The sequence below is a fragment of the Neofelis nebulosa genome, chromosome 2 (genome assembly GCF_028018385.1).
Source record: "Neofelis nebulosa isolate mNeoNeb1 chromosome 2, mNeoNeb1.pri, whole genome shotgun sequence".
Taxonomy (NCBI): Eukaryota; Metazoa; Chordata; class Mammalia; order Carnivora; family Felidae; genus Neofelis; species Neofelis nebulosa.
Genome location: NC_080783.1, coordinates 149,816,455 through 149,832,718, shown reverse-complemented (window position 1 = coordinate 149,832,718; position 16,264 = coordinate 149,816,455). Strand labels below are relative to the sequence as shown.

Below are 16,264 nucleotides of genomic sequence, written 5' to 3'. Positions count from 1 at the left end.
CCAAAAATTTCGACACCAATTCTCCTATTTAAGTTTGAAACTAAATAGGAGAGGAGAAAATTAAGGCACAGAATAGGTTCATGCCTAACCAAATATCAGATTAACCAGAAGCTCTAAATATGATTATTTACCCAAAGAATCTATGAGAACCACCTATCATTTAAGTGGATATAAAGTTAAAACATAAAAGTAAGTAGATTTCTTATATAGCACCAATAAAAAGATATAATGGAAAAAAAGATTTCATCATAAATCATAAAGTCCATAAGAAACCAACAATATATCTAACAGGATAGAGGTAAGAACAGAATAAAGGAAATAACAAAACTTTATTAAAGGACATATAAGATGATGTAAGTAAATAGAAAGACATATACTGCTTCTCTACTGAAAGATTCAATGTTAAAGGAACATGAAGAGCTGATTTTAAAGTTCACATGGAAGAGAGAATTAAAGTAAGAGCTGAACTTTTCAGAAAAATGAATTATGGAATACTTGCTCTTCTCAAAAGTACCATAATAATATAACAATTAAATAGTGTGGTACTGAACCCAAAAATAGGCTAACAGATTGACAGAAGAAAACAGAGAGAATGAAAACAGGTCAATAAATATTTGAGAGTTTAATTTAGTGGGATACAGAGTGACTATTTATTAAATGATTTTGAAACAACTGAAAATCTACTTGGAAAAAAGAAAATCAAGTTCTTTACAACTTATTTCACAGCAAAATAATAAACTTCATATGAGTTAGGAATAAAAATAAAGCTATAAAAGAATTAGAAGAAGGATATGGAAGAGTATTTTTATATACTTTAGGTAGGGAAGGCATTTCTAATGAAGAAATAAAACCTGTAAAGTAAAGGAGTGACAAATTTGAGTATATAATAATTAAAATCTCCAGCAAAAAGATATCAAACAAACAACACTAAATGTTAAATGACAGAAAGAGAAATTGTATTTATAATACATTTTGTAACAAATTTAACAAAAATATATTATCTAAGGGATGCCTGGGTGGCTCAGTCAGTTAAGTGTCTGACTTGGGCTCAGGTCATGATCTCACGACTTGTGAGTTCAAGCCCTGCATTGCGCTCTGTGCTGACAGCATGGAGCCTGGAGCCTGCTTTGGATTCTGTGTCTCCCTCTTTCTCTGCCCCTCCCCCATCATGCTCTGTCTCTCTCTGTCTCTGTCTCTCAAAACTAAATAAACATCATATATATATATATATATATATATACACACATATATATACATATGTATACATATATGTATACATATATACATATACATATACATATGTATACATATACATATATACATATACATATATATATATATAATCTAAAATATATAAGGAGTTATTACAGTTTAATAAGAAAAAGACAGCAACCTAATGTAAATCATGTAAAGTGAATATGTAAAGGCAATTTCCAGAAAAAAAAATCACTTAATTGTAATCGGGGAGATATAAACAGAAAGAAAATGAGACACATGTTCTCATTTATCAGATTGTCAGACATCAAAAGGGTTAACATGAAGTATTGGTGGTGGGAGTGTATATTGGATGAAACCTTTTGGGGAGGCAGTTGGAGAACATGTGTCAATATTTTTAAAGTGAATATTCTCTTTAGACAAAATCCAAAGTAGGAACCTACTTTGAAGGCAATACTCTGGATTAGTTTCCATGCTTGTTAAAAATTAATCATATTAAATAAAGTTTTGTAACATACAAGCCCAAATCAGAAAAATATTAGTAATTTAAATCAAAGGAAGAAAGACCTGAAGTGGTAAGACGAGTATGTCAAATGAGCCTGAGATAAACTTTCCTCAGACAACTGATGAATTATACAATGCTCTCAAGAAGGCTTTGGTGAAAAGTCTAGCATTTGTGACATTTAACGGAGACTAGGAAATACACATGCATTTTGTAGATAAGCTTATGAAATAGTGAAAACACTAAGTTTAATAATTCAAATACTCTGCATCTCTCATGCTGTGACTTTCTAAACAGGTCCAAATATATTAGCAATAAAATTTTGCTATTATAGGTTCAGAAGTATTTATGCTACCCTTGTTTCCAACATTATATAAAGTTCATGCAAAAGATTAAATATTATTAGATGTTACAGATATTGATCAGAGCTGGTTTAAAAAAAAATCTCCATGAGGATGTAGAGTCCAAGCTTATAAAGAAAAATCATTTTTAAGTAAATCTAATTTTCAAAAGCAATATGCCAATCCTGACAGCATAGTTTCATACAGATATTAAATTCTTATTTTAAGTGCAAGTCATATAAACTTTCCCACTTAGGTTAAGAGTTATAATCTGAGTTTTTAAAACTTCATTTCACATTTTATTTCCATTTTGAGTTTTTTCCCCTTTCCCTTTTTCATGTCCAGAAACCACTAAGCCATTTAAGTACTGTGGAATGCTTACAATTCTCCACAGCTCATGGAGGTAGATTATTTTCAATGGAACTATTGCTTTCTCTGTAAAATTAATCAAGGGATGAAACTTTAAGGACATGGATACATTTCTTTTCCATCCACAGTGAACTCAGGTCTGGAAATAAATCAAATACTAACCACAGCACCTCTCGTTCCTCTGGCACCCTTAGGACCACTTTCCCCAATTTGTCCGGGAACACCTCTTTTTCCAATTTCTCCGGTGGGCCCTATTTGTCCTTTTTCACCCTGTGGATGTCGTTAGTAAGAGAGAAAAGTGGGAAAAAACAAATTTTTACCTAGATGAATTAACTATATCATATACCTGAATGACACCGGAGGATAGTCTGTAAGCAAAATTCCGTAAATAGTAACTTGGGTTTACCTAGCTGGTGGTAGAGACTGCCACTGACAATAATAACATACCATCACCACCTAGGTTATCTGAAAGATATAACTGAAAGTAATTTAGGAGAAAGAACATTTAAAACAATAATTTTGGCCAAACAAGCAGGAGAGATCTGGTGTTCATGTTGAATTACCAATAACCAATTTTTTTATTTTGAATTTGTTAGGTAGGTATGTATGTATGCATGCAGGCATGTATTTCTTGTTATCATGAGAAAACATAGACTGTATATGAAACCTGCTTCTATACACAATTTCAATCCCACAAAGATCTATTTAATGTATACAGTTTCCAGTGTATGTTTCTGTATATTCAGTGGCTTGGAGTCTGCCTTTAAAAATCCATAACATATTTATATCATTTAACATCCTTCTGAAAACTAGTTATCTTCTGTTTTCCGTCAAGCTGACTGATCATTCTCTACCACCAAAATATGGCTGCTTTTAAACAACTTTAAGTGCTATAATTCATTTTCTGAAAGTGGGAACCAATCTGTTCTGCTGTAGACAATAAAGTAGATACAAAGAAAAACTAGACTGTGATCATAGTCAGGAAGGAAGTTTTTGGTATTCATAATAATTCCCAGGGATGCAGGCTACTGTAAAGAATTATACTGTCCCACTTCTAATGTTGATTTTAGATATAACATCAAATATGATGAAAAGAGACTTCAGTATTGGGGTTATTTTCATGGGTAAGAATGGCTACTAAAATTCACCTCATTCATTTTTCCTTACTTCTTATTCTAACTAATCCTGTCTCTACATTATGACAAAGATAGGCTGGGTGTATGTTAGTAAAAATGATAAAATTAGACTTTGGGAACTAGATATGGTGTGATTTGAAGCTAATTATAGTCATATATTCAGAACTGTTGTATTTGAATAAGAAAATCATACTTGAACAAATTATTGGCCCCATACAGAGATGAATTTTTCATTATAATGTTCCAGAATTTTATACATTTTCATTTTAGTAAGATATAAAAGAAACATATAAACCATATTCTGGATGTGTGTTTCTAAGTCAATATATGGGAAAGATAAAATAATTAACCTTTTCAATTTAGATATAAACATAGTACTAATAAACCCAGAAACAATCTCAATCATAATCTTTTCCCCTAAACATTTTACTAAAGTTGTTACTAATACACAAATGGTGTAGTATTTTCCTTTTCTCTCTTCTCCTGCCTAAAGTCTACTGAAGAATTTTTGGCAAACAGGAGAAGAAAAGGCAAATATCTTCACAGAAACTACAGAGTGGGACAGTTGCCTTCAAATAATCAAGGCGATAAATACTCCTAAGTAGAGTTAAATATTAATTTATATAAATGTGCCTTTTAAAACCAAATTTATATTTCTTTATTACCATATATCTCATGCAAATAAAAATATCACAGCATTCTATGGAGTTCGGAGCACATCAGAAGAAAGGAAGCCTTAAAAAGATGTAAAAAAAAAATTACCTTTTTGCCTGGGCGACCTCTTTGCCCTGGAATTCCCACAATTCCTTCAGATCCCTGAATGTCCAATATAAAAAAGAAAATAAATTGTTAAAGGACTAGATGGCATATTTAAATACTTACATCACATAATCACTGAATTGAACATTATGTAAAAATGAGGGTTACTTTTCAACAATATTGTGTTTGCATAATTATCTAAAAATAGGTCATGATGATTTAGCGGTCTGTTACTAATGAGTAAAATTTACATATACAAACTGGTCAAGATAGACAAAATTAAACTGTTCTTTATTATAGGAAGAAAATTATCTGGTTTCATCACCATTTTAATTAGTGAGACTGTTAATTAAACTAAACCCAATGCATCCATTTTAATTTTAGCAGTTCTATGAGCTACTACTGTGGGTCCAACATCTTGTTGAATGTATAGGATTATAAAATATATATATAAAACATGGTGAAGAAGAATCTCAAGATCTTATTGGAGTAGTAGATTAAGGAGGTTTTCTTTGGTCTGTGGAAAAAAGGAGAGAGGGAAATAGATGGAGAAAAAAGAAGTAGTCATATTCAACTTTAAAACAGTATTTTCATTTTAATCTGTATTTTATTCAGACAAAGTAGACTGAAAGTTTTCAATACATACTTTTTTTGTGTGTAAAATTGGCTAAAATATTTTAGATGTCATGTGAATTTGCAGGTCAACAGTAATTAGGCTTAAACGAGATCCACAGTAAGCCAGGGTGCAAGTTCTGAAACGGCCAACAATTAATCACAGCACTCCTTGCATTAGTTTGGAAATGAAAATGGAAACCTCAAATTTGTGTCCCAAAGCTTGGCAAACTGCAAAAATGATGTAGACAAGAAATAAATTGTGGTTTACCACTGTGCTATGGAGGCTCTTGATAAATATTTGTTGAACGAATAAACAGATACCTAAGGAAGTGACTCATGCCCTATGCTCCTCAGTAAATGCTCTTCTAGCCTCAGAAAGTCACTGAATTTAGAAGCCAAAATGGTTAAGTTCTATTGCTGTAGTTCTAGCTGCATCCAGAGGTCAAAATGATAGTTGCACTAACCTGAGATTTCTTTGCGGTTAATATGGACTTTTAAAAAGAGGCAGATTAACTTTCATTAGAGGGTAATGGTGTGAGCTTTTAAAAGCCAGACTGCTAGTTTCATAGTCTGGCTCTGTCACCTCACAGCAATATGACCATAGGTAGATTGTTTAACTTCTAAAGGCCTCAGTTTCCTGTTCTATAAAAGAGGTACAACAATGCCTCTTCAAAGAGTTATTAAGATTAAATGAGATAGTGCATGTAAAGCTAAAACGAACCGGACTTTAAACTGAAGAATTTAGCTCAGTGTTAGTTCTCACTAACGTCTGCTGCCTTTTTCAAGTGTATTATATAACATTTGAATGTATATAAAAAGATATTAGAAGGTACAATAAATACCCATGCACCCACCACCCACTGTAAGAAAGAGAAGATACATATGTAATTGAAGTCCCATATGCACACATACCTTTCCAAACACATTACCCTCTCCCCTCACTCCGGTGCAACCATTTTCCTCAATTTATCATTCCCAAGCATTTCTTTATACCGTTACTCCATTTGTATGTATCTCCAAGCAGTATGTGGTAATGTTGCATCTTTTCAAACTTTAAATAAGCATACTTAATGCATTCTTTGGAAACTTTTTTAACACACATTTTGCTTTTGAAATTAATCAGTGTCTTTAATCTACTCACTTTCTGTTTTTCATCCTACGGGATTCTATTTTCTTATCAAACCACAGCTGATTTAACCACTTTCTTACTGATGAATTTTTGGTTTTTTTTTTTTTTTTTTTTTTTTTTGTCCTGTTACAGATAATGCTTGTGAACTCATCTATGTGCCATGTTAAAGGTGGTTGTTTTGTTTTGTTTTTGTTTTGATGGAATAGTCCCGGAAGTTAAACTGCTGGGTTGTAGAATATGTACATCTTTAGGTATACAAGAGAATGTAAAATTATTCTCCAAAGTAGTTTTGTCAATTTCCATTCCCATAGCAATGTTTCAGAGTCCAATTACTTCAAATCTTCTGTAAAGCTTGGTACTATCAGACTTCAAATATGTCCATTTCATTGTGGTAAATGATATTTTATTTGTGTTTTCAATTTGCATATTTCTGATTATTAAGGAGGAATGATTATCTATTCACACTGTCATTTCACATCTATATGTGATTCTGTTCAATATTCCCCTGAGCTGGAATTACTGAGTTATCCATAAAATTTTCACATATATTCCTGATACCTGTATTTTGCTCATTCTATATAACACAGATCTCTTCTCAGCCTGCAGCATATTTTTTCACTTTGTTTAATATAACTTCTGATTAACATAAGTTTGTGATTTTAACATGGTCATATTCATCAGTATTTTCTTCTTGTCTTACTTCTTTTCAGTGTTTAGGAGATCCTGATTGCTTCCCCTCCCTCCATGAGGTCATAAAATGTTCTTGTAAATGTTCTCATGTTTAACATTTTGATTTTCACAATTAGGCCTTTAATTGGAATTTCATTCTTTTGCATGCGTGTGTGCACTGGTTTGAAGGAGTGGTTTTATTTTATTTTGTTTTCCATTTGGATAACCAATTGGGCCAGTACCATTTATTGAATATTTCATCCTTTCCTTAATGATTTGCAATCTGTGATCAATGTATCAAACTTCATGTTTCAAAATATACTAAGCTCTGAGTCAAGGTTACCTTCTATTTCCATTGGTCTCTTTGTCTTCTGTGAATGAACATGACACTGATTAAATTACTCTAGCTTCAATCATAAGTTACGGTATCAGGTAGGGCAAGTTCTCCCTTCCACACACCACTCTGCCCCAACCCTTGTAATTTGTTCTTGAAAATTGTTTTGATATTGGTCCTTTGTTCTTTCATATGAATTTTAAATCACTTTTCATTAATCAGGTCCTATAAAAAAAGTCTTATAGGGATTTTGACTAAAATTGTATTGAATTTATAGACTAATTTAGGGGACAATTGATAATTTTTTTGATATTGAGTCCTCCTATCCATGAATATAAAATATCTCTCCATTTATTTAGGTCTTTGTTAATAAACATAATTTTTTTGACAAAAATCTGCAAATATTTTGTTAGATTTATTTCTAGTTGTTTAATTTTGTTGATGATTATATTATAAATAGGGTTTTTTTTTTGGTTTATTTATTTATTGAGAGAGAGGGAGAGAGCAAGCAGGGGAGGGGCAGAGAGAAAGGGAGAGAGAATCCCAAACAGGCTCCGTGCTTTCAGTGCAGAGCCCAATACAGGGCTCAATCCCATGAACTGTGAGATCATGACATGAGCTGAAATTAAGAATCGGATGCTCAACCTACTGAGCCACTCAGGCGCCCCCAGTAAATATTATTTAACGTTTTCTAAACTGCTTGTGGCTGGTGAAGAAGAATGGAATCTATTTTTGTATATTCTTATATTTAGCATCTTGCTAAAATCTCCTTAATTCTAATAATTTGTCTGTAGATTATTTCTCTTGTACCGTACTGGCTGGGTTTCTGAGTAAATGTTGAATAGAAATGGTGAATAGTGGTGATCTTTGCTCATTCTTTGAAGTTCCACCATTAAGTATGATAGTCAACGTGGATATTATATTTTACTAAATGCTTTTTGCTTCATTTATTGAGATATTTTTAATTCTTTAATTTGTAAATATGTGACTTAAATGTATAATTTTAAAAAATTTGAGGCCTTTGTTGCAATACTTGTACAAGAGGGAATTCACTGACCTCTTATATCAGCACCTCACAATGAGGTGCAATGAATCCAACTATTCAGGTGTCGGCCAACACTACTGCATGGCAATGTTACCTGCCAACCACCATGCAGTTTAGACATCGCTGGAAGTGTTTATATATTTAAATACCAACAAAAACTTGCGGAGAATGTAAAAATAAAAGTGATAAGCCTCTCACAAACGTGTATAATTGAGAAATTTGTCATTAGTCTGCAAGAGGACTTACACATTCTTCAAACTTCCATTTTCGCCTCAGTGTCAAGTGAATGACCTTGCCTTATACTGCACTGAGACAGAGTAGCAATCAAACAAGAGCCACCTCCTCTTTCCCACACCCGATCTACCGACATACCTCCTTATGCACACACATATTCTGCCTCCCTTCTCTTACAAAGGAAGAAGTTTCCCTGTTGCTTGTCTGAAGCCAGTGCCTCACTTGTATCTAAAGCCCATATTCCCTTCATGGCCTTCTCTTAACAATTGCACTATCAATTTTTTCCTCTTGACTACATCATTTCCGACAGCAATTAAATAAGCTAGATAGCACTCATTAAAAAACAAAAACAAAACCCTTCCTTGACCTCGTGTCCCTCCCTCCCTTCCTTTCTATTCACTCATTCAATGTCTCATGTACTTTTCTAGTTCAATCTTTACTTCCCCATGACAGCAGAACTTTTTGAAAGATCTGTTTATGCTCATTGTCACTATTTTCTTACTTCTCATTCCCTCTTCATTTGGGCTTTTGTTCTTACCACAGCTCTGAAATTGCTTCCCTTTCAGATCACCATGTAACCTTCATATAGCTAAATCCAATAATCCAATGGCTCATTTTATTTCAACCTTTTTTCATTCTTGAAAAATTTTAAGGTTTTGTTTATATGGCAGCATGCTTCCTGAATTTTCGGCTTCCTTATATAACACCTCCTTATATTCTAATGATTCCTAAAATTATGTCACTTGTCCTGACTGTATCATTGACCGTCTGGTTATCCTACCTACTGACATCTTTTTGAATTTCTAATAGGGATTTCAAACTTTATGTGCCCCAAACTGAACCCTTGAATTATCCCCTCAAATCCCTAAATCTTGTCTCTTCCTTGTCTTCTCCAACTCTTGCTATAATGTGGCAGTATTTTGAAAATTATCAAAATTGCTTTTCAATTTTGCCTTTTGAATGTATGGACTTTACCCTATTCATAGCTTGAGGGGGCCAAGGGTTATATGTATTAAGAAAATTTTTCTGTTTTCTTTGTTTCCAACTTGAATAATTCACAAGTTGACCTTGGAGCACCCAGTATACAGAGCTGTCCTGTATTATAGAGAAGACACACTTTCCATCTACTGCAATAGAACTCTAAGGCTTTTTACTAGGTGATAAAAGGATGAGAATATGACATAGGAGAAATAGAGAGAAAGCCAGGTTGTTGTTGTTGTTGTTTTTCTTTTGGCTCCAGGAGAATGCAGGAGTGCAAAAAGGGAGGGAGAGACCTAGATGTTTAGATTTTCCTCTTTCTGAGTTTTGGCAAAGTGAGACTCTTGTTCCCCACTACCTCTTCAGGATGCAGGAAAGGTACCTTCTCTCTAGATAGCACTTGGTTTATGGCCATATCACTTTGGATGCTCAGGAAAATCAAAATGACGAACATTTGTTAAATTTTCCTAACCTACTCCTTGATTCCTATATGATGTAGATGGCAACTTAGAAATACCTGGGGAGCTTGTGTATGTGTGTGGTGGGGATGTGGTCATTACTCTAGAAAGACATGGCTCTGTCATAACGGCTGATGAGCAGACTTCCTGGGCTAGAACTGAATGAGAATCCAGAAGACTTGAGAGGGATCTGCAGATTAGTGGAAGCTGATTAGAGGGAACCTCTCCCAGAAAGGAAATGAAAATTACTAGCTGCAGACATCATCATCAGAGGCCAGCAGGGTAGGCAGTAAGCAAACTGACAAGGGACATTACTAGGTCCCTATCTTAAACACCTGCACCTAGATCCAAAGCCTCCACATCCTTACCATCACCAGACACTCAGACTCTCTAATGGAAAGGAGCAAAAGAGGGAGGTCAAGAGCTGATAAATTTGAGAAGCAACATTTTAAGAGTCTGAGCATTACCTACAGAGACTACTAATTTATAGGAACAAATTGTTTAAGCTTTCAACTGAGTTGGGTTTAAAATTTTCTTTTGCCCCCAAGCCTCCAACCATTCCTCACTAATCAGTAAGTTAGAGCTTGTGAGGAAACCAAATAAACCAAAAATAATGAAATCGCATATATCCACATATGTAAATACCAATTTGTAGGTCTGTAATATATTTAATGATATGATCACCAGTTCAGTTGCTCCAGCTAAAAACCAGGATTTATTCTTCATTATTTTTTCCCTCTTTCTCAACATCCAAACAATGAATGATTACAGTCAGCTGTATCTCCAAAATATGTCTTAAATGGGATCACTATCCCCTATCTCTATTGCCCCTTACATCCCCAACCATACTACTTTTCGTCTACACTACTGCCACGGCCTTCTAAGTCCACTTTTACCCTCATAGTCTATTTCTTCAAAATTCCCCAAATGATCACTAAATTAACATTTAGTGAAATTAACATTTCAAACCCCTTGACCTGTTTAAAACCTTCCAAATGGCTGCACATTGAAATCAGAATCATCTCCAAATCTCTTATTATGGTCTATAATCCTCTATATGATCTGGCTCCTTTTATTTCTCTGATGTTATGTTTTCAAGTTACTCACTACATTCCAATTACTTGGCCATTCCCTCCCCCCCCCCCACGCCCACCCCATCTGGCCCCTTTCTAATAGTGCATCTAATAAATGCCCTTTCTGCCTTAGAGCATTTGCATTTAAATGTCCCCTCTACCTAGAAAGATTTTACTTAGATATTTACATGACTGGCTGCCTCTTATCCTTAGACATCTGGTTCAATGTAACCCTAGGTAGTCCTTCTGTGACCACCCCAATTTAAAGTGGTCTATTACCTTGTCACTCTTTATCTCATTACCATGTTTTCTTTTCCTCACAGCACTTATCACTCTCAGAAATTACCATTCTTGTTCACGTTTCCTTCCCACACCGCAGTGTTAAGTTCCAGGACAGCAGGGACCTTGTCTGTTTTGTTTATTGCTGTAACATTAGTACCCAGAACTGTGCCTGGCATATAACTGATGATTAATAAATATTTAATAAACAAATGAATGATAGAATGCATGCCCCAAATTGAAAATATTTAGCCTTAATCAGATAGTAACCTAGGCTACTTGGTATTAATTTGTAAAGAAATAACATCTTAAAAAATATGTACTGGGGCGCCTGGGTGGCTTGGTCGGTTAAGTGTCCGACGTCAGCTCAGGTCATGATCTCACGGTCCGTGAGTTCAAGCCCCGCGTCGGGCTCTGTGCTGACAGCTCAGAGCCTGGAGCCTGTTTCAGATTCTGTGTCTCCCTCTCTCTCTGCCCCTCCCCTGTTCATGCTCTGTCTCTCTCTGTCTCAAAAATAAATAAACGTTAAAAAAAAATAAAAAAAAAAACATGTACTAAAGTTGGTAGTAAAGCCAAAGTTTATGAACAAAAGGTGAAGAGTAGTGAGACATTTTTATACTACCTTTTTGTTTCTAAGAAATGTACCATATGGATCTACTAGGAACATTTTGCACAGTAAACCTTTGTACATTTGAAGAACACATTATATGTGAAAAAGGGGATTGCTATTGCATTTTCTTTTGTCATTATAATCGGAAAGATTTCTCCTGGTTCTTTTGTCCACATCTTTTTTCTCTTCAAAGACAGGTTGCTTCTTCTTTTTGTGGGGTGGAGGGGTGGACGTGGATTGGGGGGGGATGTGGGATGGGGTTGGAACTTCCACTGATATTAGGCTGGTTTATTTTCGTGCTTGTTCTAAAAATGCATAAGAAATATCTTGCTGCAAAACATTTGCTTTTAAAAGGCAACCCTACCGCAACTCATTTGTGTACTTAGAGGCTTGCAAGGCAGACTGGAAAAATAGCAACATTTTCTAAATGAGCATGTTTTAGTAAACTTCTTCAATAATTCCTAACATAAGAATACTTTTATATACTGACAGAGAATAGTTGGCTTTATGCTGAGCCTACTCATTAAGTAGAAGGAGCTGAGATTCCAGCCTATTACTTTAAATATGTGAGAGTAGCTGTATTGTCTTGAAAGTAACACATCACATCTATTTAAAATTTTTTTTTAATGTTTATTTAGTTTTGAAGGAGAGAGACAGAGCATGAGCAGGAAGAGGGGCAGAGAGAGAAGGAGACACAGAATCTGAAGCAGGATCCAGGCTCTGAGCTGTCAGCACACAGCCCATAGGTGGGACTTGAACTCACGAACCACGAGATCAGGATCTGAGCCAAAGTCAGACACTTAACCGACTGAGCCACCCAGGCACCCCACATCACACCTATTTTTTAAACAACTTTGAGATACAAGTCATATACCATATATGAACCTGTTTAAAGTATACAATTCAATGAGTTGTGCAACCATCACCACAATCAATTTTAGAACATTTTCATTGCCCCCAAAAGAAACCGTGTATCCATAAGCAGTCACTTCCCATTTCCTCCCAACCACATCCCTAGTAGCCATAGGCAATCGCTAATCTACTTTCTGTCTGTCTAGATATGCCTTATTTGGGACATGTCATATATCATGTGGTCTTTTTTGACTGGCTGCTTTCACTTAGCATAATGTTCTCTTTTCTTTTCTCTTTAAATGTTTATTTATTTTGAGAGAGGACAAGTATAAGCAGGGGAGGGGCAGAGAGAGAGGAAGAGAGAGAATCCCAAGCAGGCTCCATACTGTTAGCATGGACCCCGATGTAGGGCTTAATTTCGTGAACTGTGAGATCGTGACCTCAGCTGAAATCAAGTCTGACACCTAACGGACTGAGCTACCCAGGCACCCCTAAGCATAATGTTTTCAAGGTCCATCAGTGTTGTAGCATGTATGAGTACATCATTTCTTTTCATTGCCAAGTAATAATCCATTGCATAGATACACTACATTTATTAATATACTTTTACAAATCATCAGTTGAATGATCATTTATGTTATTTTGGCTATCATTAAAATGCTTCTATAAATATTCAGGTACAAAATTCAAATTTTGTTTGAACTCGGCTTTCAATTCTATTGGGTATATACCTAGGAATAGAATTGGTGGATCATATAGGAACTCCATGTTTATCATTTTGAGAAAATGCCAAATTGATTTACAAAGTGGCTGTACCATTTTATATCCCATCAGCAATGTATATTTACATCTTCAGCAACATTTGATATTTTCTGGTTTTTTTTATTTTTAATTTTTTTTTTTATTAGAACCATCCTAGTCAAGTGAAGTGGCATCTCGTTGTGGTTTTATTTGAATTTTCCTAATGGCTAATAATGTTGCTCATCTTTTCAATTGCTTATTGGCTAACTATATATCTTCTTTGGAGAAACATCTGTTTAAATGTTTCACTCAATTTTTCAATTGGCTTATCTTTTTACTACTGAGTTGGAAGAGTTCTTTGCATATTTTGGATACAGTCCTTTATCATATATGATTTGCAAATATTTTCTCCCTTTTCATGGGTGTCTTTTCACTGCCCTAATGGTGTTTTTTGAAGCACAAAATTATTTTCTTTCTCTCTTTTCTTCTTTCTTTCTTTCTTTCTTTCTTTCTTTCTTTCTTTCTTTCTTTCTTTCTTTCCTTCTTTCCTTCTTTCCTTCCTTCCTTCCTTCCTTCCTTCCTTCCTTCCTTCCTCTCCTCCATCCCTCCTTTTTTCTTTCCTTTTTTTTTTTGTAGGTAGGGTTTACATCCAGTATGTGGAGCCCAACATGGGGCCTGAACTTACAACCTTGAGATCAAGAACTGAGCTGAGATCAAGAATTGAATGCTCAACCAACTGAGCCAGCCAGCACAAAACTTTTAATTTTAATTAAGTCCAGTTTATTTTTTCTTTTGTCACTTATACTTTTGGTGCTATCTAAGAAAACTTTGCATAAATCAAGGTCATGAAGATTTACTGGTATGTTTTCTTCTAAGACATTTATAGTTTTAGCTTTTAAATTTTGGTCTATGATCCATTTTGGGTTAATTTTTGTGTGTAGGATAAGGGTCCAACTTTATTCTTTTGCATGCAGGTATCTACTTGTTTTAACACCATTTGTTGGAAAGATCATTATTTTTCCCTTTGACTTTTCTTAGCACATAACATGTTCTTGTAATTCAAATTTATCTTGTTCTATTTTTGTCCCCTGGGATTTATTTTATTCATTGAGACAGCCAATAATGTTAATATAGTAAACAAAGTTTGGGAGTTATAGAGTGATTCCTATCACAGGTTATGTTTCTCTTCTGTCTGAAACCTTTCAATGCCTTTTTACTACACTTTGCATAAAAAAACCAAACTTTGTACCATGATTTAAATAATCCTTCATGATCTGCTTCCTATTTATTTCTTCAAGCTCATCTCAAAAAACTTTTCACTATTCTCTATGCTATAGCTATAATTAGCTTCCCTTTAGTTTTCCAAATACATCTAGACCATTCCCACTTCCAGATATTGGCCCTTACTATTCCATCTGCCTTGAGTGATCTCTCAAAGTTCTTGGCATGACTGGTTCTTTTTCATTCTTCAGATCTCAACTGAATCCTCCCGTCCAGAGAATCCTTCCCTCAATGCCCTATTGGAAATAGGCTTCTATTCTCTTAACCAGCTATTATTTTTCATCACCCTATTTGTTTCCATCATTGCATTTATTGCTATCTGCAATGATCTAGTCTATTGTCAGTGTTCACAATATCATAAAATCTGAGACCAGGAATCTTGCTAATCTTGTTCCCCCTTGGTATTTCCATTGCTTAGCAGAGTTCTTGATTCATAGAAGGTACTCAAAACTTTCCTTGAATTAATGAATGGACAAATACATTTTATAGAGTCACAGTCTATGAAGCTAATAAAATTTTGGAGCATCTAAGTTAATGCTTTTTTTTTTTTTTTTAAAGCTATAGAACCTTTTCTTCCAAAGAAAGCCTATACAGAATCTCATGTTAGATATACATACAAAGATTTTTTTCTGACTCACATAGTAATAGAAGAAACACTCTTGCCCATTCAGCATCCCTCCCTGACACAGTCATCTTGGGATGCTCTGCCCAGCTCCAACCCCTTTATCATGTATAATGTGTAAACTGAGAAACCAAAGAAGGACTCACCCAACAATGTACAGCTCTTTAGTGGTAGAGTAGGGACAGTGGTAGAGCAATTCTTGCATAATGGTCAGTGCAGAGGTCTTTCTATTTCTGTGTTGCTTTATGACACAACAGTTCAGAACAAACAAGCCTAAGACCAGAGTCATAAAAATCATTCAGAAGATAAAGATTTAAATAAGTCCTTTACTCCTTAATGCCACTGACCTCAAATTTCCAAACTTATTATTTTTTAGGGTTTCCAAGGAAATTATCTCAGAAATAAGATTCATGTATACCTTATTATTCTTTTCTAACTAATGATAAGTCCTTTCATCTTTCTGACTTTGCTTTGTAAGATCCTATTAAAAACGCTTCTTAGCTTTATTTTGCTTCATCTTTTCTCAAGATATTCCCCTATTCCTAATTATCATACCACTCTGTCTATACAGGTGGGAAAAAAAATCACACTTCAAGAAATCCAACCAAGTTTTGTCCTAACAGATAAAATAAGACAATTTCATTTTTACATATTCAACTTTTAACTTCCATAGCTTCACATCTGTTTAGATGTTAGATAGTACAGTGATAGATTTTTAAGGAAATGGATGACAGACCATAACTCAGGCAGATGTTTCTTCTCAGATGCTTCCAAATTCTTCTCTCATACAGAGTTATGCATTTAGGCAACTGAATACTTTAGCATAGAATTCAAGCATAAAATACACATTTTAAAATTATGCTCAAAGTAGTCTAAATCTTAGATTTAGGAATTTGTAACTGATGCTTCCCCTGCCTTATTTTTCAACCTAGTTCTCATTTTCCAGTCTTCTAGAGAGAAGAACATTTCTTTTCTTGAAAAATAAATTGTATTTCTTTTTTTCTCACTGTCTTGTTTATTTT

The 16,264-nt window shown here is 34.5% G+C and overlaps 1 protein-coding gene across 5 annotated transcripts in view; it reads right to left on the bottom strand.

Annotated features, from left to right (window-relative positions):
* COL24A1 (collagen type XXIV alpha 1 chain) overlaps positions 1-16,264 on the bottom strand; it is a 403,184-nt gene that overhangs the window by 96,405 nt on the left and 290,515 nt on the right. For all 5 annotated transcript variants that reach the window (XM_058716744.1, XM_058716741.1, XM_058716742.1 and 2 more), the window contains 2 exons: positions 4,326-4,379; positions 2,590-2,697 (listed from right to left, as the gene is read on the bottom strand). In XM_058716744.1, the coding sequence (XP_058572727.1) occupies positions 2,590-2,697; positions 4,326-4,379 (162 nt within the window). The remainder of the gene's footprint in view (positions 1-2,589; positions 2,698-4,325; positions 4,380-16,264) is intronic.